Raw genomic sequence first — 24,084 nt, 5'->3', positions numbered from 1 at the left:
ATTTAAGCTCAGAAAGATGGAGTCTGCTGAACTTAATGTTCAAAAGCTGTTATAGTCAAGTCATTCTTAGTAAACAAATTCATGCTGAACCTGAAAAAGTTTGACTAGAGTCAGGTATCAGGTTGCAAGGGGTCACATCATGACACTAATCCACTGCTAAGTGGAATACAATTGCACTATTTGTGAATTGGTTGGAATGGATCTTAATAGTAATCACAAATCAAAATATTTTTTTAAGGCACACACCTTTATCCTAACAAAAATACTGAGTCTTGAAGAATTCAGGAAGGAAGCCCAAACCCACAGACATTCAGCCGTAATTTATAGAGCCGAGTCTAAAAACTTTCACTCAGGCATTCTTAAATATTTCCAACAAAAGTTGCCCACATGAAAGAACCTGAGTTCTCGGAGCCTGTAAAGTCAGTGGACTCTAAAATAACCTCAACCAACACATGCTATGTGTTATTAAACATGGCCCTGAGGGTTGACAAGGTTAGTTACACTCTGGCCATAGGAGAGAGACCTCTAGTAGTAGAAAGTAAACTTAGATGATCCAAAAAAGAGAGTCTAAAGGTAAAGACATCTTTTTTTCTCTTCCTCTTATTCCCCCAATTGCTCTCAATTTACAATTCTACTACTACAATACTACTATTCAGAAGTTTGGAGTCAGCAAGCTTTTTTATTTGAAAGCAATTCATAGTTTTATTCAGCAATGATGCAATAAATTGATCAAAAGTGACAGTAAAGATTTTTCTAATATTACAAAATATGTATATTTCAAATAAATGCTATTCGATCAAAGAATCCTGAGAAAAATATCAGTTTCCATACAAATATTTAGCAGATATTAAGCAGAACTGATAAAAATAAATGAGCACCAAATAAGCATTTTAGAATGATTTCTTAAGAATCATGTGACACTAAAGACTGTAATGGCTGCTGAGAATTCAGCTTTACCATCATATAATAAATTATATTGTAAAATAGACAGTAGTTATTATAATTTGTATTGATATTTCATAATATATTATGGTTTGTACTGTATATTTGATCAAATATATACACAATATTAGTTTTCTTTCAAAAACATAATAATAATAATCTGACAGACCCCAAACTCATGAATGATACAGTGTATACATTAACTAGTAATGCTAACTTCTTATGCCTTAATTTTTCACAACTATCCTTGAGGTCATATCCCATAAAATTTGTTTATTTAACAGTTTTAATTAATGTTAAATACTAAAAATAGGACCTTTTTACACCTGCCATTACCATTTGTGTCATATCCAGATAGTGTCCAGATAGTACATTAACATCTACGTTCCAATGCATTTTCAGTGTGACTGGATTGCACAATACAAAAATGATCTTTCTAAATGTCTTTTCAAATGCCCTAGTAAAGGATGTTAATGGGGCTAGAAGTGAATAAATGGGAAGTAAAACGGTGGTAAAATGTTCTCTTTGGCGAGAATACAATAAAACAGTACCACAATTTGAATCAGGTCAGGAAATCGCAAGAGTGTGGTGTCTTTTGTCTTTTTCACACAGCAAGAGCAGCATAATTAAAAGAACTTACAAAACAGGACTTGAATGGCTCATTCTGTCAAAGTGACATGTTTATTTACAGCCTAATCTCATTTATTACTTGTGTAACTGAATGTGGATAAACAAAACATGTTTGTATTTACATCTAAATCAAATGTGGTCAAAATCAGTAATCGGATCACAATCCAATTAAACGGTGTTGGGTATATTTATATTTGGCGATCCAAACATGATCCAGGTGTAAAAACACCTGATTATGCTTAAGGAACCAGCACTTTTAGAGCATTTTTAAACATATTGGTTGAGAATTAGGGATTCAAGTTCTTACAGAAGAGATGTGTCTCTTTTTTTTGAAGATTTTTATGAACTCTGACCGAGCTGATTGGGTGGAATTTGGAAGATCATTCAACTACCGAGGGACAATAAGTATTTGCATATAAATCCTAGCTAAGGTCAGCTGTATGCACTATTTTATTTGCTGCTTTTAAGCATCAGCATGGGAATGAGCTACACTTGTAGGCCAGATAAATTTCCTTCACATTCACCATTCAACTCTCTACTGACTAGTGATTGGAAAGAAATTAACTGTGAGCGGCCAGTTGTGTTTCCTGAGAGATTCAATCTCTGCATGGTATTACTGAGTTTGGAACCAATAAGAACAGGAAATATGGCATTTTATACCAGAGTACTAACTGTTGTAATATGTAGTAAACGTATTACCTGTGAACCGTTTCTTTCCAGCCACATCAAACTCAGAGGTAGGGGTGTTGTTAAAAGGCCGTGTCTCAGGAGTTGGAGGGTCTGTTGTAGGAGACTCTGTTGTGGGAACCAGTGTTGTCGTGGGAAGTGGGACTGGGGCTGTGGTAGTCTCCTCAAAAAGCCCACCTGTAAGATAGAGTAGTAATCAAAAACAGGAAGAATTAAAGTTCACAGGATGCTGACTCCCATCTTACTGTGGCCCAATGAGTGTTTGGACAATCATGTCACATTTAAAAATGTATTACCACCTTTGTGTTATACAACAAATTATGAATGAAGTGGCATTTATTGTAAAGAAATGACTTTTAAGTGGGATTTAAGTGTCCAAAATGAGCCAGTTATGTTTTTCGGTCCACTGTACATGCTACTTTATTTAACATTGCTTTCAAAGTTAATGCTATTGCTCTGTTATGGTAGTGACCAAACTATTCTTTCTTGCCCAAAGTCTAGTTGTTATTCCAGAAAGGTCTTCCAAGTTTGTGCACACTGAATACAACTCTTGACTTTGCAACCTATAAAGTCAAAGTCAAAGTCTGCTTTATTGTCAATTCTTCCACATGTACAGCACATACATACATACAGAGAATTTAAATTGCATTACTCTCACACCCTTGGTGCATACAGATTACACTAACAGTAGAGCATAAAAGTACAGATAGATACAGATTCAATATAAAATTTACAAATAAGGGCATGTAAAAATAAATAATTAAATAAAGTTTAAAAAGGCAGTAAATGCACATGGCAGATAGAGTGCAAACCAGTGATTTAAACAAACAGTGCAGATAAAATGACTATAGTGCAAAATAGCTTATTCAGTTTCATTAACTTGACAAAAAGCTCAGAAAGCAGTTCTTTATTTAAACTGACTGAAGAGGTAATTGAGTGTGGTAGTGAGCAGATAAATTCATCTTTGGATAATGGGTTAGTGCAAAATTGTTTTAAGCATGCTGTTGTTCAACCTTTGCTTAAGAAACAGGTTTTGTATGAGGGTTCTTTAAATAATTATCGCCCAGTCTCTAAGCTGTCTTTCTTGTCAAAGTTGCTAGAAAAGGTTGTGCAATCAAAATTGATCCTGTTTTTAAATTCAGCAAATGTATTGGAACCTTTCCAATCTGGCTTCACTGCTTATCATAGCACAGAGTCTACTTTGTTAAAGGTATTTAATGATATTTTATTTGCAGTTGATGCTGGTAAAAAATGCTGTTTTAATGCTACTAGATCTTACAGCTGCATTTGATTCAGTTGATCATGATGTACTTCTTTGGCGTTTAGAGCATTTTATTGGTATCAAGGATACCGCCTTACAGTGGTTCACTTCATATCTTATAGACAGGTCCTTTTCTGTATCATCATGGTAAAAAAATAACTTTCTCCAAATTAATGAAGCTAAAACTGAAATTATTGTTTTTGGTCCCCCTGAAATTGAGAAACAGGGGCTCTAGCTCTTCTCAGTTTGCGGAGGAAGTAGAGACGCTGCTGTGTTTTCTTGGCCAGTGCTGTGGTGTTGTCAGTCCAGGAAAGGTCCTCTGTGATGTGCACACCCAGGAACTTTGTGCTGCTCACTCTCTCCACAGTCAAGGGAGAGAGTGAGCAATTGATGGTCAAGGGAGCATGTTGAGTGTGCACTCTCCTACAACAACAATCTCCTTTGTCTTCTCCACATTCAGAGAGAGATTGTTGTAACTGCACCACCCGCCCAGGTTGCTCACCTCGGTCCAGTAGTTTTCTCATCTCTGTTGCTAATTAGACCCACTACAGTTGTGTCAACTTAATGAAGAGGTTGGAGTTGTGTGATGTTCAGCAGAGTGAAGAGGATGGGGCTTAGCACACATCCTTGGTGGGCCCCAGTGTTCAGTGTGATGGTGCTGGATGTGTTGTTGCCGACCCGTACTGCCTGAGGTCTTCCAGTCAGAAAGTCCAACATCCAGTTGCACAGTGAAGCAAAAAGCAAAATGTAAATACAATCTGCTTGTAGCTTGGCAGTCAATAAACAAAGCAATTAGCCAACACTATCTTCATTAATAACAACATCATCAGATGCCATGCTGACCATAACCATAACACATCTCTGAACTGTGTTTTCTTAGGGAAGCTGGAAACCAGAGGAATCCTCTTCTCAAGTGGTACTAATAAATGTACATTAACATGTTGTCATTTTGCATATAGATAGATTGATAGATAGAAAGACAGATATTTTTTTTCAGTAATTCAGATGGCAAATTCTGCCAGTAGCGTCACCAAACAGAAGTGCAAAGATAGTTTGAAAGAATTATTTTACTGGTCAGACAAACAGAAAGTCCCTTGCTAAAGTGATGCACTGGTTGGGACAATATTCCTCTGTTGTGTTACTCAGGATGCTCAAACAAACACACCAAGTGTTTACACTTTTGGGGGGAATATATGACAAGTTTTCTCCACATATTAAGTCAGGATAGGAGGCAATTGCTAGAATTGCTAAGAGTATGCAGCAGTAAAAGAAAATTATTTTTCTACAGTTTTTCCAAAAAAGCACGCTTTTCACAGGCAGATTCAAAGCATAACATAGGTTATCCAGGCATAACCGGGGAATATCCTTTGAGGTTTACTGTGTACATCCTAACTAATATCATTCTTGGAATACTGATTCTAAATTACAGAAGATCAGGTCTTGTGGGTACTAACTATATGCCTGTAACAAGACTCAGTATACAACAAGAGCCAGCTAAAGTCACAAACTTGGCTAAACACATTTCTGTCCGATCTTAAGAGTATCTTTTCCATTATTTTTGTTTTGACGCACATTACCAAATCCATATCTATTATTTAATTATCTTGTATAAAACACAAATGAGTTGAAAGGTTAGTTCACCCCAAAATTAAAATTTGTCCATGTTCTACTCACCCTTGAAGCATCCTAGGTGTATCAGTCTTTCTTCTTTCAGAATAATCAAATCAGAGTTATATAAAAAATATTCCTTGCTCTTCCAAGCCTTTCCAATAACCACGCAGCACTGACGTACTATGACATCCACCTGCATGTTTTCCAGTTCCCAACAGTTAGCAGACGTGAGAAAAAAAAGTGTTTATTACGTTTGAAATCTGGATATTTATCTTACAAAAACGCATGGACTACAGGGGGCATTTATTCAAGCCACGGAGCCGTGTGAGGGACGATTTATTACAGATGTGCATACTTTATTTCACGTCTTCTGAACTGTTGACAACAAAAACCCGCTTATCCCTAGGCTTAGGAGAGCAAGGACAATTTTTAATATAACTCCGGTGGATTATTCTGAAAGAAAAAAGTCACACACATCTAGGATGCTTCAATGGTGAGTAGAAGATGGACAAAATTTCATTCTAGGTTGAACTAACCCTTTAAGTATGGCTGCAAAGAGTTCATCTCACCTTCAGAGTAGCAGTTAAGTATTCCATCGGCATCCAATATTGGGAAACCATTCTTGTCCAGTCGAGAATAAAGTCCAGGTGGACATGTAGGCGCAGCAGCTAATGTTGATTGCTCCAATGTTTCTGTTACCATTTCTGTTGTTGTAGGTTCTGGTGTTGTAGTCGTGGTTGTAGTGGTTGTTGAAGTTGTGGTTGTAGTGGTTGTTGTAGTCATGGTTGTAGTCCTTGGTTTAGGGCGGTCCAAGCCCACAATGGTTTTTCCTCCTATAGTAAGGTACTTGTCACTTGGATTAATCACAGGTTGACTTTCTCTTCCATGACCAAATAATGCTAATCCTTCCTGGTTTACCAGTGGGCTGCCTTGGTCATCTAATATAGCAAACATAGATAAAAGTCAGTTTAAAACAGGCTTCTTATTTCTATGAAGGTAAAATTGTAAGCCACTCACCAAAAATAGTCTTGCCATCCTCCCCAAGGACAACTTTTCTGGGTCTTCCCCTTGAATCCTGAAGGACTCTTCCATTTTCATTCATCAGGACACCCTTATCCAGATCTATTATCTAAAAGAGTCAATAAAACTTTATTAAAGAAGAATCTTTCTTTCAAAACAAAATGAGACAAAAGTCAAACAGTCTTGCTTGAAAAGGTGTCCTAAGGTCCCTGCTTGTGGAGTTTGCATGCATGACTAGAGAGACAAAACTGTTCACATCTTTGCTTCCTTTAAATATAATTCTGTGTGGACTGCTGTACTGTCTGATTTATTAATGTTTCCAGACAACAGATGTAACAGAAGCCTTGGATATGGACAGTAGGATCACAGTATCTTGTACATTACAGATCTAATTTACATTCTATCATTTATGTTTAACACAATGAAAGTCATTGATGAAACCAGAGGGTCAATATCAGTGCTACAAACCTGGTATGTAGTTTAGAAATTAGAACAAGAAACAAAAGGTATAAATTATGTTGGACAGTAGTAAATAAACTAATAGCATATATAAAACATCTTAATGGATTCAGGGACATTCAGCGCTTGCCAAACGTAGCAACAATTAACACTGCAAATAAACACACCCATTTTGTTCCATCAGGACCTGTGATATGTCGGACTCCTTTTGGTTTCGAATTTTCATCAGATGTTGTGGATACTTTGCCATTTGCAGCTGTGAGATTTGGCCGTCCGTTTCTGCCTGAACATTGAATTAGAGGAATGAGTAAAAGTATACTTATGCTCAAAATAAATTTGTTTTATGTACAGCATGCACATCCTTGCAGACAACATAATGCTTGCCTTTTTCATGACTAGGTTTGTAGCCATTGACAAGAGTGTTTTCCTTTGAAATTGACCGCAGCCTTGATCCCATCACTGGATTTCGAGACTCAGGAGATAAATTCCCACTAGAGCTTTCACCAGCAGACAGCCCATGGAAAGAGCGAGAAACTGAACTTGGGGTGAGCCTAAAATTAGTATTACTCCTGTCAGCTGTGTGCCGTTCTGAGATAAGTGGTGATTCTGCTGGACTATTTTGAGAGGAGGAAGATGCTGATGCTGAAGAGGAGTGTGATGAAGATGATGAAGAGCTTGGTGTGGAAACAGAGCCCAGTCTTCTGTGTTGTACTGGATACACCCTACTAGGGAGGCGTGAACCTTTCAGACGGCTTGCCACCACAGGGGAGCGGACCCGACCATTAGAAGCCAAAACAGGGACTTTTTGGGCAACTGAAGGAACTGACTTTGAACTGGTACTGGTTCTACTTTGTTCTCTATCCACACTTTCATTCTCAAAGTTCTGGGCAGGTCTGTGAGGTTCACTCCCAGTTGTTGTTGTTGTTGTTGTTTTAGGTGCAGCACTTGAGCTGGCATCTTTGCTTTGCCTGTTCAAGGTCTCTTTGCTTCCCTCATAAAGATAATCATCTTCATGATCATTGCTAATTTTTACATCTTCATTATTACTGGGATTGTTGGAACTTATTGCAACATTTGCTTCTTTATTTAGCACACTAGGTTTATTTGAGACAGGATTAACCTCATGCTTTGAAGGGTATGCTGTGGGTGAATTTTTTGTTTTATTGTCTTGAGAGCTCACAGCAGTAGAACGAGAAGGAAAACCTGTAATGATTGGCCTTCCTGCACCTATAGATGAGGCAGTCCTACTCCACGGTATTCTCCCATCTAGTCTGCGACTCCCTGTAACTATCCTAGAATTTTGGTTTGGTAATGAAAGGGGTGAACTTCTTCCTTTGGTAGAAGGGTTATTATTTGAAGAAGAATGGGAAGTGGAACCATAACTATTTATTTTCTCTTCTTTGTTATTATAATTTCCCTTTTGTTCTGGGTGTTCCTCTTCAGTTGTATCAGAATGTTTTTGGGGGGGTTCTTCAGTTGGTTGTTCACCCTTTGTGTCATCTAGCTCCATGTTCTTGTGGTTGGTGTCATGCTCCTCTGTTGTATCGTGACTCTTTGTCCTGGTTCCCATTGGCAGTGTGGACTGTGAAGAAGCAGATGTTGATGATGAATTAAGTTTGTGCTTTCCTCTTTGAAGTCTCTGAGCTCTAGTTGAAATTCCAACTCTTCTTCCATTAGGGTACATGGCACCAGATCCTGAACTAGTGACTCGACCTGAAGTGGAGGAAATCCTTCTTGTACCTGATGATGATGATGGTAAGGATGATGAAGGAGAAGATACTGAAGAAGATGAGGTGGAAGAGGAAGTTGGAGAAGAAGAGATGGATGAGGATGATTCTGATTCTGATTTTTTCTCTGGTCCAGACATGGTTTCCTGAGGTGAGATCGCTGAAGGTGTCCTGTCTGTGACACTTATCAGGTTGTACGAGCTCTTTCCCTCAGGATAGGAGACTGCTGTTAGGTTCTTTCTTGTAGTTGCAGACTCTTGGTTTTGCAACAAATCTGAAGAATCTTCACTCCGCAGTCTGGATCGAGAATTAGGCCTTCTTAATCTGCTAATATCAACAACTGAGGATGTGCGAGGGGTCCAAGAAGGAAGTTTGCCCTCAGATGTTTTATGGACAGATTCAGACTGATTGGGTTTTGATTCTTTAGTGTCAGGTGAGTATTTTGAATGTTCCTCTATTTGTGGTGAAGCTTTATTATGGCTCTCTGGTTTTGTGTCCTCAATAGCCTCATTTGCTCTTATTTCCTCTTCTGTTGGACTGGCTGTTGGTTTCTTTTCCTCATTTGTATTTCCCTCTCCATCTTTGGCATGAGTGGAGGATACATGGGAGTTTGACCTTGATCTAGAACCTCCGTTTCTGACAGAACCCCTCACAGAGGAGAAGATGCTGTGATAGGACCTTGTTTGAGAAAGAGGGCGTCCTCGTCTATTGGTGGGTGGTGCTGGAGTTGTGGCCTGAGTATCAGACTCTTCCATCTCATCTGGCTCCTGATTGTCTGATTCATTGTTTGATGATGTATTGGAGGCACTTTGACTTGCCTTGTGGCTGTCTGTGTTCCTTAAATGAGTAGAGCTGGCTGGAGACAAAAAATAAGATACTACTCTTAACCAAGTTTCTTTAAAGCTGCTTTGGGGAAATTGGGGAAACATCTTTGGGAATACTTACATGCAGGCATTGCAACAATGACGGCTTTAGTCTGTGGTCCTTGGCCCTTCCTATTGACTCCACGGATTTTGAAGATATAGCGGTCACCTGGCATAAGTCCATCTATGGTAGCAGAGGTGGTGGTGCCACGGTATGTAACTGACTTTGAACCAAAGGGTTTCATAGCAGGAGCATAGGAAAGGATGTATTCTGTAAGTAGATGTCAAATTAGTCAGTACGTTCAATTTAATGTGGATCCCATAGCTGAATATTTTCCAATGAACCCTGGAAATACCCAAGATTGAACCAATAAATCTATAATAAATAAATACAAATTTTGTGGTTTCAGGGAAGACATACGGTCAACTATTAGTGATGTGTTAATTTCCAAATGCCAAAGTCGTTTTCTGTTCTTTATGTAGGGCAAATTCCAAAACCCATAGAAAGAACTGACAGATATCTTTATAAAATATTATCAGTGTTAAAATACTTTCTCCTATTCCAGCTAAATATGCAGATACAACAGATACAAGGCAAGAGTAATGTTGAGTGATAACTTAATAAACAAATATTTATTCCTATGGTTAATGTGGATCTCACTGAACTGACAGCCTACCTACCCCGTGGTCTTACCTCTTATTCTGCCATTTGTTTGCTCAGGCGGATCCCAGGTTGCTGTGACAGCAGTACCTTTTCCTCTAAGTGGTTTTACTTGAAAGTTTTCTGGAGGGCCAGAAGGAGCTGTATTGACAACGATGAGTAAAAGTCAAACTAGGACTGACAAACAAATGATTTTACAAACAATATGGAGCACTGTGTATTCTCTTAAACTTTACTTATTTTTTTCTGCGTTGAGATTTTTCAGATGGAAACAATAGGAATGAAGTCATTCTGATTATTCAAAAATAGAGTAAACCGATCAAATAGAGAGTAAACAGAGATGTTAGAACATGCTTACATGGTTTCAGAAACTAAGGCAAGATTGTTTTGAGTATTTGTGCATTTGTATGGGTGTACAGAACAATACAAACACCCTTTTGCTTATCCTTTGCTTCATTAGTATATTTTCAGACATGCAATAAAAGAGCAGAATCTAATTCAATTCACTTAAAAATTTTGATTTAAACCATGTTAAATAAAAAAAAGAACTTAATTAATTTTTTAATGTAATTTTTTATCATAATCTTTTAATTCTGTATGTTGTTCAATCTGACAGTGACCCTTTTAGTTTGCAGATAATTATATCTGGTATTTGTTATTATATCACTTTAATAACAAATAATATCTGGATTTATCTCCTCAGCAATGCAAACTAAGCAAAACATCTGGGTTAAAGTTCAGGGAGTGTAAACAAACCTGATTCAGGGGTTCTCTGGAACACAGATGCACTCCATTTTCCCTTCTGATCTCCTTGCGAGATACAAATAGAAAACTCGTACATGCTGTCCGCAGAGAGCGTTTCAATTATGAGACGTCTCTGAGTGGTGTCCTTGTATTCCCATCGAGCAGATTCTCCTTTCTCTCTGTATTTCACAGTATAGTACCTGCACACACATTAATTATAAAGCTCAATATATACTATGGTTTCAAACTTTGGGGTCTCTATTCAGAAAGGACACATTCACAGTAATGACACAGACACAGTAAAGACATTCATAATACATTCATTAAAAAAGATGTCTGTTTCAAATAATGCTGTTCTTTGAATGTCCTTTTCATCAACTGCTTTAACATGGATAATTATAAGTAATGTTTATCGAGCACCAAATATGCAAATTAGAATGATGATCACACTGTTGATTGAAGTAATGACTGCAAAAAATCCAGGTTTGCCATCACGGGAATTAATTATAATTTAAAACGTATAAAATGTAAATGTACAAAACATTCCTTTTAAATCGTAATTAATATTTCTAAACTCTTTAACTGTATTTTTGATCAAATAAATGCAGTCCTGGTGAGCAAAATACATCTTACCAACCTTCTGAACAGTAGAATATATAATGCACCCAACATACCAATTGGCCCACCATTTTAAAAATGATATAATTCATTTTTACCTGGATCCTCCTGGTATTTCCTTCTTCTTTTCGACAAGTGGATCAATCCAGGTAATAAGGACAGACTGAGGAGATACTACTCTAACTGTGATGTCCTCTACGTCATCCACAACCTCCGGCTCTAACATAAACGCATAAAAAAGGGAGTTAAAATACTGAATATGGAGTTCTAGTTAGTACTTTTGATCTGTGATATACCTGTTGTTACTTTTTTATTCATGGTAGCCATGGTGATGGGTGCACTCCTCCCCTGGGCTCTGGGTGCCTGCAGTGATACCACATAGACGGACTCAGATGCTACGAACAGAGGGGGGATACCAGATACGGCCATGTATCATTACACATTACCTGCTATTGGACATACTGAAGACATGCAATCTGAGGTCTATTTACAAATATTTTAACCTGAATTCAAATGCATACACTATGTATGTCTCAAACAATATTCCTTTTAGCCCTTACACATCCAGACTTTTATGCTTACCCATTTTGTGCTTTTTAGCATTACGCTGGTCTGCTTGGTGCTCGCTGAGGTCCACTCTGTGTTTGTTTTGGGGTCGCAGAGGGAGGCGTCTTACTGGAAGAGGGGGTTCTGGTCCTGAGGGTGACTGAGGGGCCCTCTGCTGTCCTAGTGCTGTCCTCTGAGTTGGGGGCTGTGAGTTAATCTGTGATGAAGATATAGACACAATCCTGCCTAATGAAGAGAGAGACAGAGCAAATAATGTGTTATGTGATTCAACATCTAATTTGAACATTATTTAATATATACGTTATGACAAAATATGACAAACAAAACAAACAAAATATTACAACATCTGTAAACCCAAAAAGTTGTATTAAATAAAAAAAATAATAAAAAGAAACTGTAACATTTTCACTAGTGGTTTTATAATTGTAAATGTCATTACACTTGCAATCACTTACATAAAAAAAAAAAAGACACATGGAGATTTGCTAAAGTGAGTACAGTTACTGAGCCACACAGTTTACAGTCTTGTGCACTCTCACTTCCTCTCTCTTATTGCTTTACTGTAATCACTAAACTGACGGGACTTGGCAGGCGAATGAGACAGTCAGACAGTCTTCCTCTTCTCTTTCCTTCAACACACTGCTTCACACGCATCTCTCTGTCTCTCCCTCTAATGATAATTAAAAACAGTCCCCCTCTTTTTACATCCATCTGTCTTTTCGGTTGTAGTCAGACTTTCTCATAAGAGTCTGTGCGTAATTTAAAGGTTGATTGTGACAGTTAAAAAAGGGCGTTTTCAAAGGTAGTTTGAAAATGCTTTATTTTTAGAATTCTGCTAGTTAACACTAATAGCACACAAACTGTCCACCCTTTAACTTTAATATAAATATACGTTGTTCTGACAAGGTTAGTTTTTTAAAACTCTGAACCAATTACTTCTCAAAATGATACAGAGTTTTGAAGCACTCCAAACACCACAGGCGGACAGCACCCGCAGATCAAAACAATGTACAGTAAATTCATCAAAATCTCAGCTCAAACATGTATAATGACATTTTATTTTACAAATCAATGGCAAATGTTAAATTGAAAGTTTGGTCTATTAAATGTAACCCACAAATAATCAAAATTAAGGTTCTGTAAAATGTTTGTTCTTTTATTTTGTGTGTTATTAGACAGGCTCCTTTTAGTATTATCCACATATTAAAATTAAATAAAGTAAAAAAGAACATACATTGTAAAACTGACCTGAAAGCAGTTCAAATAAATCTTTCAAAACTTCATGAAGCAGTGTTAATGTTAGGTCATTTTGAGGACTAAAGAATGAAAACAAAAGGGAGAAAAGGAAGAAGTCAATCCTTTATAGGCTCATATAAAGCGTTTCATATCCTTTATGGCTCAGCCTTTTTGTGAGGGTTTTGACTAAAAGCATGCCTTGTGTGCACGCTTGAAGAATGTCTTATGATTGCACAGCCACCACTTACTCAATACTTACTCTACCAGAATTATATACACCTAATCTAATAAAAAGTGTCAGGTCTCGAAATGAACTGAAATGATAGTAACAGCAACTCATTTTCCTTTGTACACAAAAACAGACACTAATTCCCACTTCCCATTCAGATAGTGCAGCCAACACAGCTGAGGCAGGCTCACATATCACTGGCCTTATAACAGGGGTGAAACATAGTAGCTCACCCTTCTCTAACTCTTCCTCATTGTTTTTACAGTGTCAGTCTTCCAAGTCCATGTCTTGGATACATGATTTATTCACTGATTTTACAAATTATCTCCAAGAATTCTCTCTCTGTGGTCATCTGTCTTTTGTTAACCCAGAGGCAAAGCCAGAGAAAAATTAGAGCAATGCTATGGTAACATCATGACAATAGCAAAGAACAAACATGAACTGGATAAAATTGTTGGAAAACCAAAAATTGTTGGAAAATTTCATTTCTGGAGATGTTAATGAAGTGACCACAATCACTATTTCTGTGTTCAAATAACTTTATACATTAGTAAACAGAGAATTCTGCAGTATTGTCTATTCTAAATCTATGACAGAAGTGCAAAATTCTGAAGTAAAAAAAAACAAACAAAACAGAAACAGTATTTTCATGTAAAACTAAAACATACTCTCAGGTTATGCATGGAACCATGGTTCCCTGATAAAAGGGAACGAGATGCTGTGTCCTCCAGAGGGAGCTGGGGAATGCCTCCACTGTGACCAGTGTCTGAAGCACGAAAAAAAAAAAAAAAAAAAAAAAAAAACAATCAACATGACCTCGGCAGGCGGCAGCCTATGACGTAAACAAATAAAGTGACTGCGGGCATAATGGGCATAAATGAGCACCTGCAGAATGCATCATCCACTTATTTGTCTGAAGTGACATTCAGCCAAGTATGGTGACCCAAATGCTCTGCATTTAACCCATCCAAAGTGCACACACACACACAGTGAACACACACCCGGAGCAGTAGGCAGCCATTTATGCTGCGGCGCCCGGGGAGCAGTTGGGGGTTCGATGCCTTGCTCAAGGGCACCTAAGTCGATTGGGAGTCCGACTCTCTAACCATTAGGCCACGACTTCCCTGAAGGGGATGCAGGCAGGAATGCCCGAAGCATGGCACAGGGACGCAATGTCTCGTTCCATATTATCAGGGAACCATGGTTACATGCATAACCTGAGACATTCCCTTTCAAAAGGGAACTCCACGCTGCATCCTTGAGAGGGTGCTAGGGGAACATTATACCAACACCGCCATACTGATGGATGGGTGCCCAAATAACTGGATTCCCTAAGTCAAAGACTCAAGGCACATCATTCCCAGCAAAATTGCTTTGGCCAGAACCTGGGCTACAAAGCTCTACAGGCAGGCTCAAAGCTCGCCAACATCATAGACTAGCTCACCCACCAAATTATGGAACTGGAAGACTGGAGGTCTAAGCATAATGACTCTCTAAACCAAGAGGAGACTTAGCTACACACAACACCAGAGGCAGTTAGTGAGGATCAAAAGAAAGAGCTTATATACTATATTACTGCCAAAGGTGGAGCTCTGAAGAGCAGAGGCTTCAGCAGAATGACTCTTAAATGAGAGGTAGCCTAACAACACTCAGGCCTAATGAAAGTTCTAAAAAGTGGAGGTCTCATCATAACGAGACCTGACTACACTCAATGCTAGACACAGTTAGAGAGGCTTATGATAGAGCCTACATATTAATAGTACTGTCTAAGCAGAGCTCTAGGAATCAAGCACTCAGCATAACAACCCTCTATAGCAAGGGGAGTGCAATCACTCACGCATATGGATCAGCGTACTCAGTACAAAGACCCTCAAGTGAGGGGAGTAAACTAAAGCTTGACGTGAAGAGCTTGACTATCAAGGAGGCCCACAAGACCCTGAAAACCTAAAACAGCCACAGAACTCTGTAGAATAGCAACCTTCAAAGGGAGGGAAGCTACCAGGCTCAAGAACAGCTGATCGGGGAGGCTCACACAGAGCAAAACCTGAAATAACTGCAAAACAAAAATATTAGGGAGCAGAATGCTCAGAATAGCTGTCTAGGCGAGAGGAGCAGAAACCATGCTCCACCTAAGTACATAAACCTGGGCTGAGAGGATGAGGAGGCTCAGAGGAGGCTTGAAAGAGAGCTTAACAACACAAAGAAACTTGCTATTGCATCAAGTCAGGAGCCTCCTTCATCAATAATGTAGATATCAGAGGTTTTGAACTATAATCGATATCTCACATTATACACAGTTCCTATTCTGTAAAATAAAAAATAAATTAAAAAGGAATCTTAAAGAGAAAGCACTCCTTGTCAGATTCCTTCCATGCCCAGCCTACAATCCCCGTGATTGGTCTGATTAACTGCCTCGGCTGCTGTGAGACCCAAAAAACGTCAAGAATCCCCTCAGGAATCAGGCAAGATAAGAAACTGCCATGAAATCATCGCATTAAGCTTGTTCAACTCCCTCGTGCAAATGCTGACAAAGAACTTGAGAACAGACCTCTACACTCGTAGTTCAATGAATGCAAACAGAGAGCGCATCCTTCTCTCACATGAGTCAAATGCATGTGCTTCCGTACATAAGACTTGAAGACAAAGAAGTGGATGACGTATTCTGCAAGTGCTCTTTTATGCCTGCAGTCACTTTTGTTTTTGTCATAGGCTGCGGCCTGCCAATGTCAAATTCATTGTCTTTTTTTTTTCATTCATCCCTCAGACACCGGTCATGCTGGAGGCCTTCCCCTAGCACCCTCTAGAGGATGCAACATGGAGTTCCCCTTCAAAAGGGAATCTTATAGTTTTACTTGCAACAGAAAACCCTTTTTCCCCAGTGTATGCTAGACCATTGATCACATGTAATTTGTTCACGTGTTTTCATCTCTTTTACTCTCTTGAGATTGTAAGAAACTAAAACACTCTTCGGGATTCCTTATTCTATTCAGAGGGCTCATGTATTCAGAATTTGGCTTCCGATGGGCTCAGTGGATTCATAAAGAAGATAAATAAAAGCTTTGATTTAACAAATTCACAGTTGACAAACTGCCACTGTCTTTGCAGAAACTTGGTGTATTGGAGTTCTCTGGCATTCAGACATGTCCAAACTTTAAACTTTCCCAAAGGAGTAGCAACATAGATGTTTTCCATAAGCCTGCAAGTCTGAAATCTGTCATTTGCCATTAATGTACAGAAACAACTACATTTTTAAGAACATGTAGTCTGAAGTGGAACTAGCATTCCATAAAATTGTATTCTCATGACTATTTTCTCATAACTCTTTTATGTTTATCTTGAAACTGCTTGAAAAAAGTCCTCATAAAATGGTTGTGCATAAATATAGGCTGGGAAAATATTGGGCCTACCTGGAGAGGATCTATTGAAAGGCTCGACTGCAAAACCATCCAATTTCACCCACTCTCCCCCTGCAATAAAAAAAAGCAACATGGTTATACATAAAGAAGCACAATATATACCATATCAGTTATTGGACATATTGTATCTTTGCATTAATATTAATATCATAAAAACACTTTTAAAACATTTAATACACATTCAATTTGTTTATAATTTTTTTTTAGAAAATCTCAAAACATCCATTTTTCATGCTGTACATTATTATGTTGTTATGCTTAAATTCACTTTTGAAAACAATTGATTTTGGTTTTTAGTATTATATTTGTAATTTAGTTTGAGGAAATTGTTTAGCCTTATCATACAAATTCAAATCTGTGCATAATAAATGAGTAAGACACGTGACCTTATCAACTATGGATAAGATGCTTTTATAACTGAATTACTCAATAGAAACTGAGTATGCCTAGATCCTGCTTGTTAGAGAGGGACATACTAAAAAATAAAAAAAAAATAAAAAAAAAATTAAGGGAAAATCTTTATGTGGCATGCATTGGACGAGTGACTGGATACCACAACACAAGGCTTAAGGCTCTTTACTCAAGCTCTCGGTTGGATACAAAAACAAGGACTGGCCACATAAATGCTCTATCTTTGGAGAATTCAATCTAAACAGATGCCAGTTATTTGAAAAACAGAAACGACCATATATCCCTAAACCCTGCAGTCTACACATAAGTGTGTGTTAACCATCCAGTCTGGCTTAATATTGTGAAATGAGCTAAAAGCATAGAGAGCACTAAAGTTATAAATACTTTTCTTGTAAAAACCAAATAATAACGTGTGTTAGAGTCTAATGAGTCTAAATTAATGAGGCTAATAAAAGTGTAAATGTACAGTAGACAATTAATGACATCTATGTACACTGGGGTGGTATTTTTTCGAAAGGTACAAATATTTAGGTACTAGAATGTGCACTTCAGCTAATATGTACATTTATGGTTCTTATATGCACACTTTAGGGATAAATAATAGTCCTTTTTGAAAGGGTGCTGCCACAGTGACAGCTTTAGAGAATGTATACAGTGACCAGTAAAATGTTGTGTACACTTAAGCCAAAGTTAAAAATTAATAAAAGAAAGGTTTGTTGTGCTGTCCTCTATTTATTTTCAAATGTATTAAATTAGAAATATATATTTCAATTATATATACACCACTGGTCTGTCACAAAGAAATTAATATTCTTATTCAGCAAGGATGCATTACATTGATCAAGTGACAGTAAAGCCATTTATAATGTTACAAAAGATTTTAATTTTAAATAAATGTGGTTCTTTTCATCAATGAATCCAGAAAAAATATTGCAAAAGAATAGAAAAAGAAAAAATGTATCACAAATTTCCACAAAAATAGTTTTCAAGATTGATAACAATAAGAAATGTTTCTTGAACACCAAGTACAGTAAGCATACAGTATTAGAATGATTTTGATGTATTATGTGATGCTGATGACTGGAGTAATTGCTGCTGAAAATTCAGCTTTTTTGTCACAGCAATAAATTACATTGAAAAAAATATAAAATATTTATTTTAAATTGTAAAAATATTTCACAATATGATTATTTTTACTGTATTTTCTGAACACGTAAATGCACTTCTGGCATGCATAAGATACTTCTTTTAAAAAAAAGAATACCCCAAATATTTGAAAGGTAGTAGTTTGTGAAGTTTAATATTTGATCTTGTAAGTAATTCATTTTTGTGTTCAGCTTGAGTGTCAAAATTTTTTCAGGGGCCACTGTATGTATACAACGATGAGGGATTCCTGTTTTGTTATACTTAAAGGAAATTGCCCTAGATGTAAAAAGTTTAACATCATGTCATTCCAAACCTGTATGACTTTTGGAGAAAATAAAAGAAGACTTGAGGTCCAAACAACACTGGACCTCATTGACTTTCAACAAATGGACAAAAAAAAAAGGAAATTTTTCAAATGTGTTCTACACAAGCAAAGAAATGCATACAGGTTTGAACGACATACATGACACACTTTTTGGTTAAGTTTAAAAGCATGCATATGTGTTTTACGTGCATGCTGTGTTTTATATAGTCATGCATCATTGTACAACAGTGAAGAAAATAGAGAGTCATAGAGAAACATGCATGTCTCTATCCACACACACAGACAAGCACACACCTCCTGGAGTCTCTGCCCTGTAGACAGGTTTACTCATCCCATCCTTATTCTCTGCACTCATCTTGAGAAAATGCAGGACTCCAGGCTCTAAAACAACACAACATGCACATGAGAGCCCGAAATAGTGCTCAAGTACTCAATGTGTGTCTCTAGCTTTTAATTTAATAAATAAATGAATTTCACTCTTACCTACGTCCTCTAGTAACTCTGACCGTCTGTCCTTGTCGACAGTGACGAAGCGCAGTGATTTCATGGACTTCCCATAGCCGATGCTGTAGCTGTCAACAGGCTGTCCATCCAGCTCACTGGGTGGATCCCACGTGACCTTTAACCCCTTATCCACCGAGGTCAGCTTCACATTGCGTGGCGGCAGTGGCTTAGAACCTGGGAGAGAGTACAGTCTGGTGAGTTCGTTATTGCAAGATTGCAGTTTCTAAGTTCAGCAAATCAAGAATTAACTATCTTATAAGCTACTATTAGACTAAGTATGGGATATTGAGGGTGACTGTCACAAAATATATCCCAAATCATGACCACAAAATTAATCGAAGAGTGCATGAATGCATGCGATTATGTGATTGACCAATCAGAATTACGTAATGTAGAGGGCCATCTATCAAGGCAAAATGAAACGAAATTGTAAACTTAGCATGAATATTCGCTTAGTGGGAGTCATAGTGTTTAATGTAGAGCTGTTGTATAAATTAACTTCCTTATGGCTTAAACAAGAGAAACAAGAGCTATAGCCCTCAGTTAATTCAACTGGAAACTGTCTGAAATTCTTTAGTGTGCTCAGGCTGTTTTTATAACCCTATAGAGAAAATGTCTCATCACTGTGCCGGTTTACCTTACAACAGTATGACCCTGGCATAAATTCAAGTGAGAGATTCTATCTCTTATCATTTATTTAAGTGTACATTGACATGTGACTCTCGGTCACTGCTTTATAATGTAATATTGGCAATGGAACATCTCTCCACATAATCTGGAACCACATCACACGTCATTGCACTTACAACTAACACACACACACACACAGACCACAGAAACTTCAGTCTGTGACTTGGCCCATATAAAAATTTATGAGGTAGGGTGGGTTCACATTTTGATTAAATCAAGACTTGTTAGAAATAAGAATAAGATCTTTCTCCAAAAATAAACATTTTATACTGGAGGAAACTAACCGAGGCTCATATTATGAAGTGGACATCACCTAGATCAGTGGTTCTCAAATTTGGGTAACTCTGCAGTGAGTAATAAAAGATAATTAACTGTGATTCCAGAAGTTTTAAGAACTGTTCCTCAATTAATCAGTTAAAACAACAGCTACTGAGCAGGCAAACAAAAATGTAATTAATAAAAATAATAGTAATTATGTCAGTTTTTTATTGTATTTTGGAAAATAAATATACTTCTTTAAATAAAAAAAATGGTTGTGACTATATAAAAGCACAGACTGGTGATATTGTCTCTAAAGATGTTGAGGGTATGAAGAAATTTTCACTAAACCCCTGGTAAAGTGGATGACTGCTTTTTTATATTATTAATGTCAGATAAGGACATTCTTTCATGTTTTCCATTCTTTTCTCAAACATTGTTTTTTTTTTAATTAAAACAAATAATGTATTGCTTTTAATTTGCAGTAATAGCTGGAAATGTTACAAATTGACTTCATGACAGCTATTAAAAAATAAACGTTGTAATTTTTAACCCATTCTAACTGATGTTTCCAAGACTATCACAATTTGCTAACGCAATTCTGACATCGATGTAAGCCAGTTAGATTGACGACATATTTCCATCAGCAGAATTAGCAAATCAGTGTTCAATAAATCACAGAAAAAATCTAATATTTAGATTAGCAAGGCATGAATCACATGTACATACTTAAAACAAATGTAAGATTGTTGGAATGTGGGAACTGTCAGCTGTCCTGAAACTCTTTCATAGTGGCCCTTGGCCATTGTCCATTCCTTTATTAGGAAGGTGAAAGTAAATGCCCTGTGGTCCTGTTGTCAGTTCTTTTAGAAAGACCTGTAGGGCAAGCACCTGCTGCTCTGACATCATTTTCTCAGTGAAAGGCATTCATAAACTCTCACAAACATACTCTTTGCTTATTATTTTCATTCAGGTGCCTGGAGGACATTCACACAAATGCAAGAAAGTATTTAGAGTGTATTATTGTTTGAGTCAACAATAGCTTAGTGCTTTTAGATAGACCGCCTGAGATACAAAATACCCAGGTGTTTTATAAGAGGGAATCTGATGATAGACAATGCTCAAGCACCTGAGTGACAGGTTGAGCGTGGGCATTGTGCCAGCTACTATAGCACACTCACTTATCGACAGATTCTAAACCCTCCAGCCTTGCCTAGGTCAATCAAAGGCTTTCCGCAAATTCCTTGGTTAATATCTGAGCAAGATTAAATTCCAGTAGCTGGTCGGGGCATGATTCTTCGCTTCCTCTCACTCTCTGGCAGAGCTCTTACCTCACAACATAAGCTCATTCTTACCGGAATATCAACAGACTTGATGTTAAAGTCCCACGGTTGTGGAACAAAACCCTGAGACTCATTCCTTCCAATATATATTTTATCTGTCAAGCAGATGTCTGGAACGGTTTTGAAGCTGCAGTTGGGCACCATTCTAAGATCTAGAAGGTTTTTTTTTTCTTTCTTTGTTTTACTGTCTACATCATATCTGAGCAGGTGGGGGCTTCAAGGTTTAGTTGTGTTGAATGTATTTTTGTTTTGTTGAAGATGGAGAGAAGAGGAAAAGAGAAGAATACTGGATAAAATGCAGCTGCTGATGGCAGTCCCAGGCAGCACTGGGGTGACCTCATTTAAAGAACATTTCCAAAACACTTTGAAAGAGCAAGTGAGAAATAAAAGACCCGTTGTAACGTGGCAGCTAAAACAGCTCAGTAGGACTTAGCTACCACTATTCTCATCCAAGAATCCTCTGCTCCACTGCATTCTCCTCAGAATTAGTTGGGACAGGCAGAGTGAAAGAAAGATGTGGAGGGAGAGAAAATGTGGCTAAAATTTATTTGAAGAGCTGTAAGCAAATGAATGTCTAAAACATCTGTGACCTTTTAAAGAGGTTAACTGTACTTCCTGTCCTGGCCCTAATGTGATAAAACATTTACTAAGAACTGCACTTACATCCCATCTATCTATCTATCTATCTATCTATCTATCTATCTATCTATCTATCTATCTATCTATCTATCTATCTATCTATCTATCTATCTATCTATCTATCTATCTATCTATCTATCTATCTATCTGTCTGTCTGTCTGTCTGTCTGTCTGTCTGTCTGTCTGTCTGTCACTCTGTCTGTCTGTCTGTCTGTCTGTCTGTCACTCTTTCGGTCTGTCTGTCTGTCTGTCACTCTATCTGTCACTCTATCTGTCACTCTATCTGTCACTCTGTCTGTCACTCTGTCTGTCTGTCTGTCTGTCTGTCTCTCTGTCTGTCACTCTATCTGTCACTCTATCTGTCACTCTGTCTGTCTGTCTGTCTGTATAGGGAATCCAATCAGGATATATAGATTTTTAAACGCACACAAACTCTACTAAATGAGCTACAGAAATTAATTACAAAGGTGACATTAGCATCAGTCGATGTTGTACAGTAAGTATTAGTCTCGTACATGTAGACATGTAGACATACATATGATCACCTTATTTGAAACTGATTCAAATGGATAAAAATGGACTTGATTTAAAAAAAAAAAAAAAAAATATATATATATATATATATATATATATATATATATATATATATATATATATATATAATTTGTGCACCTGCCTGTGGCTTAGCTGTTCAATCAGCTGTTCAGTCTTGCCCCATCATGCATTATTAGTGCTGGAAATGTTTAAATAAATAACAAAAACAGGACTTAAACGTCCAGATTCACAAACCGCAGGTGGTTTAATTCAAGCCATTGGTCATAAGTGCTTTGAAATAATCTTTAAAGTACAAGATGACAGCATCATTACAGAAAGCCCTGGCAATTATAAGCTAGACAAAATATACTTTTTGTATATTTTAATATACGATTTACTTTTAAAATCTAAAATTAAATTATACATAATTTGAATAAAATACAAAGCTTGATTTTGTGAATTATAGAGATAAGCAGATTGACCTACCCGACAGTAGTGGGCTCTGGGTGCAGAGTGTGACCAGGAGCCCGAGAAGAGCTCGTGCCCGTGCAGGAGACATTGCAGACAGTGCTTCAGTATCACGGCAATCCGCTACACTGAGGGAAGCAAGGTTATGGGATGCTCGGATGCTCCGCTGCCAGCTACCGTCAGTCTGTGCGCTCTTTCCCAAACGTTGTCTCCCTCTTCTGGGGACGAATGGGACTTGGGGCTACCCAGATATTTCCAGAACAAGGCGATGGAAAGTATTTGGAAACACTTACTCTCCTGTAGAACTCACTAGTGCTCTGTTTATTTTTATAACGTGTTTACCCAAACCTTATTCTGTATACTCGTGGTAACACTTACGCTACTGTAGTGTAATTTATATTCAGTTCTAAAATTATAGATAATACATTCTATGTCTACATTCAACTTGGAATTCGCCTACAAACTGAAGCAATCTCACTAAAGCTAATTCTAAACTGAATGCTTATATATATATTATACCTCGAAAATGTCCTGTAAATTATTTATATTTGTACACATATACGCAGAACCTGATTTTACCAAAGTGAGACTTGTTCCTGTGACAACATCTTTGTTGTCCCTAACACAACATTGTGATTACAGTTTTTCTCAGTCACTTTGGTGCATTTTTCAAAACAGAAATGAAATTTTCAAAACTACTTGTACAACCTCCACATCATCTAGTCATTAATACACATCATAAAACCAGTTTCTCATTATTTTGAACAAGTTGCGATTGCTATTGTACATTCATGCAATTGATTACGCACATTTATCTGCGGTTTCCTACATTATCAGTTGCTAATGTCATGTTGCTCAAAATGTATTATACAGTTTTCTGTGCAATAGTCTTACCCCCAAAACATCTAGTCTTTAGTTCATCGTATAAGTCATTAAATGCAAAATGGTTAATCTAGTTTGTCATAAACTGCCAAGCACACTTTTTATTTGTATTTTTACACCACTATTATTAGATGTTTTGTCAATTTGGCATGAATTGTGCAAGTGAATCTTGACTAATGAAGAGAATGTAGATGATAAACCAATGATAAACCA

At 37.4% G+C, this 24,084-nt stretch overlaps 1 protein-coding gene across 2 annotated transcripts in view; it reads right to left on the bottom strand.

The window, feature by feature from the left end:
- Positions 1-23,164, bottom strand: part of LOC113062789 (fibronectin type III domain-containing protein 1-like) — a 32,575-nt gene extending 9,411 nt beyond the window's left edge. The window contains exons 1-15 of one of the 2 annotated variants that reach the window (XM_026232760.1): positions 23,008-23,164; positions 19,037-19,231; positions 18,848-18,934; positions 16,663-16,722; positions 11,806-12,015; positions 11,520-11,618; positions 11,322-11,442; positions 10,618-10,805; positions 9,895-10,002; positions 9,283-9,471; positions 6,995-9,193; positions 6,778-6,893; positions 6,149-6,260; positions 5,701-6,069; positions 2,272-2,436 (exon numbers count right to left, since the gene is read on the bottom strand). In XM_026232760.1, the coding sequence (XP_026088545.1) occupies positions 2,272-2,436; positions 5,701-6,069; positions 6,149-6,260; positions 6,778-6,893; positions 6,995-9,193; positions 9,283-9,471; positions 9,895-10,002; positions 10,618-10,805; positions 11,322-11,442; positions 11,520-11,618; positions 11,806-12,015; positions 16,663-16,722; positions 18,848-18,934; positions 19,037-19,231; positions 23,008-23,080 (4,291 nt within the window). In that variant the 5' untranslated portion in view covers positions 23,081-23,164. The remainder of the gene's footprint in view (positions 1-2,271; positions 2,437-5,700; positions 6,070-6,148; positions 6,261-6,777; positions 6,894-6,994; positions 9,194-9,282; positions 9,472-9,894; positions 10,003-10,617; positions 10,806-11,321; positions 11,443-11,519; positions 11,619-11,805; positions 12,016-16,662; positions 16,723-18,847; positions 18,935-19,036; positions 19,232-23,007) is intronic. The other variant, XM_026232761.1, reaches the window with a different exon arrangement.
- Between the last annotated feature and the right edge of the window lie 920 nt (positions 23,165-24,084).

The sequence above is a fragment of the Carassius auratus genome, chromosome 45 (assembly GCF_003368295.1).
Source record: "Carassius auratus strain Wakin chromosome 45, ASM336829v1, whole genome shotgun sequence".
NCBI lineage: Eukaryota > Metazoa > Chordata > Actinopteri > Cypriniformes > Cyprinidae > Carassius > Carassius auratus.
Note: the sequence above shows the minus strand (reverse complement) of the source record. Positions and strands in the feature narration are given on the sequence as shown.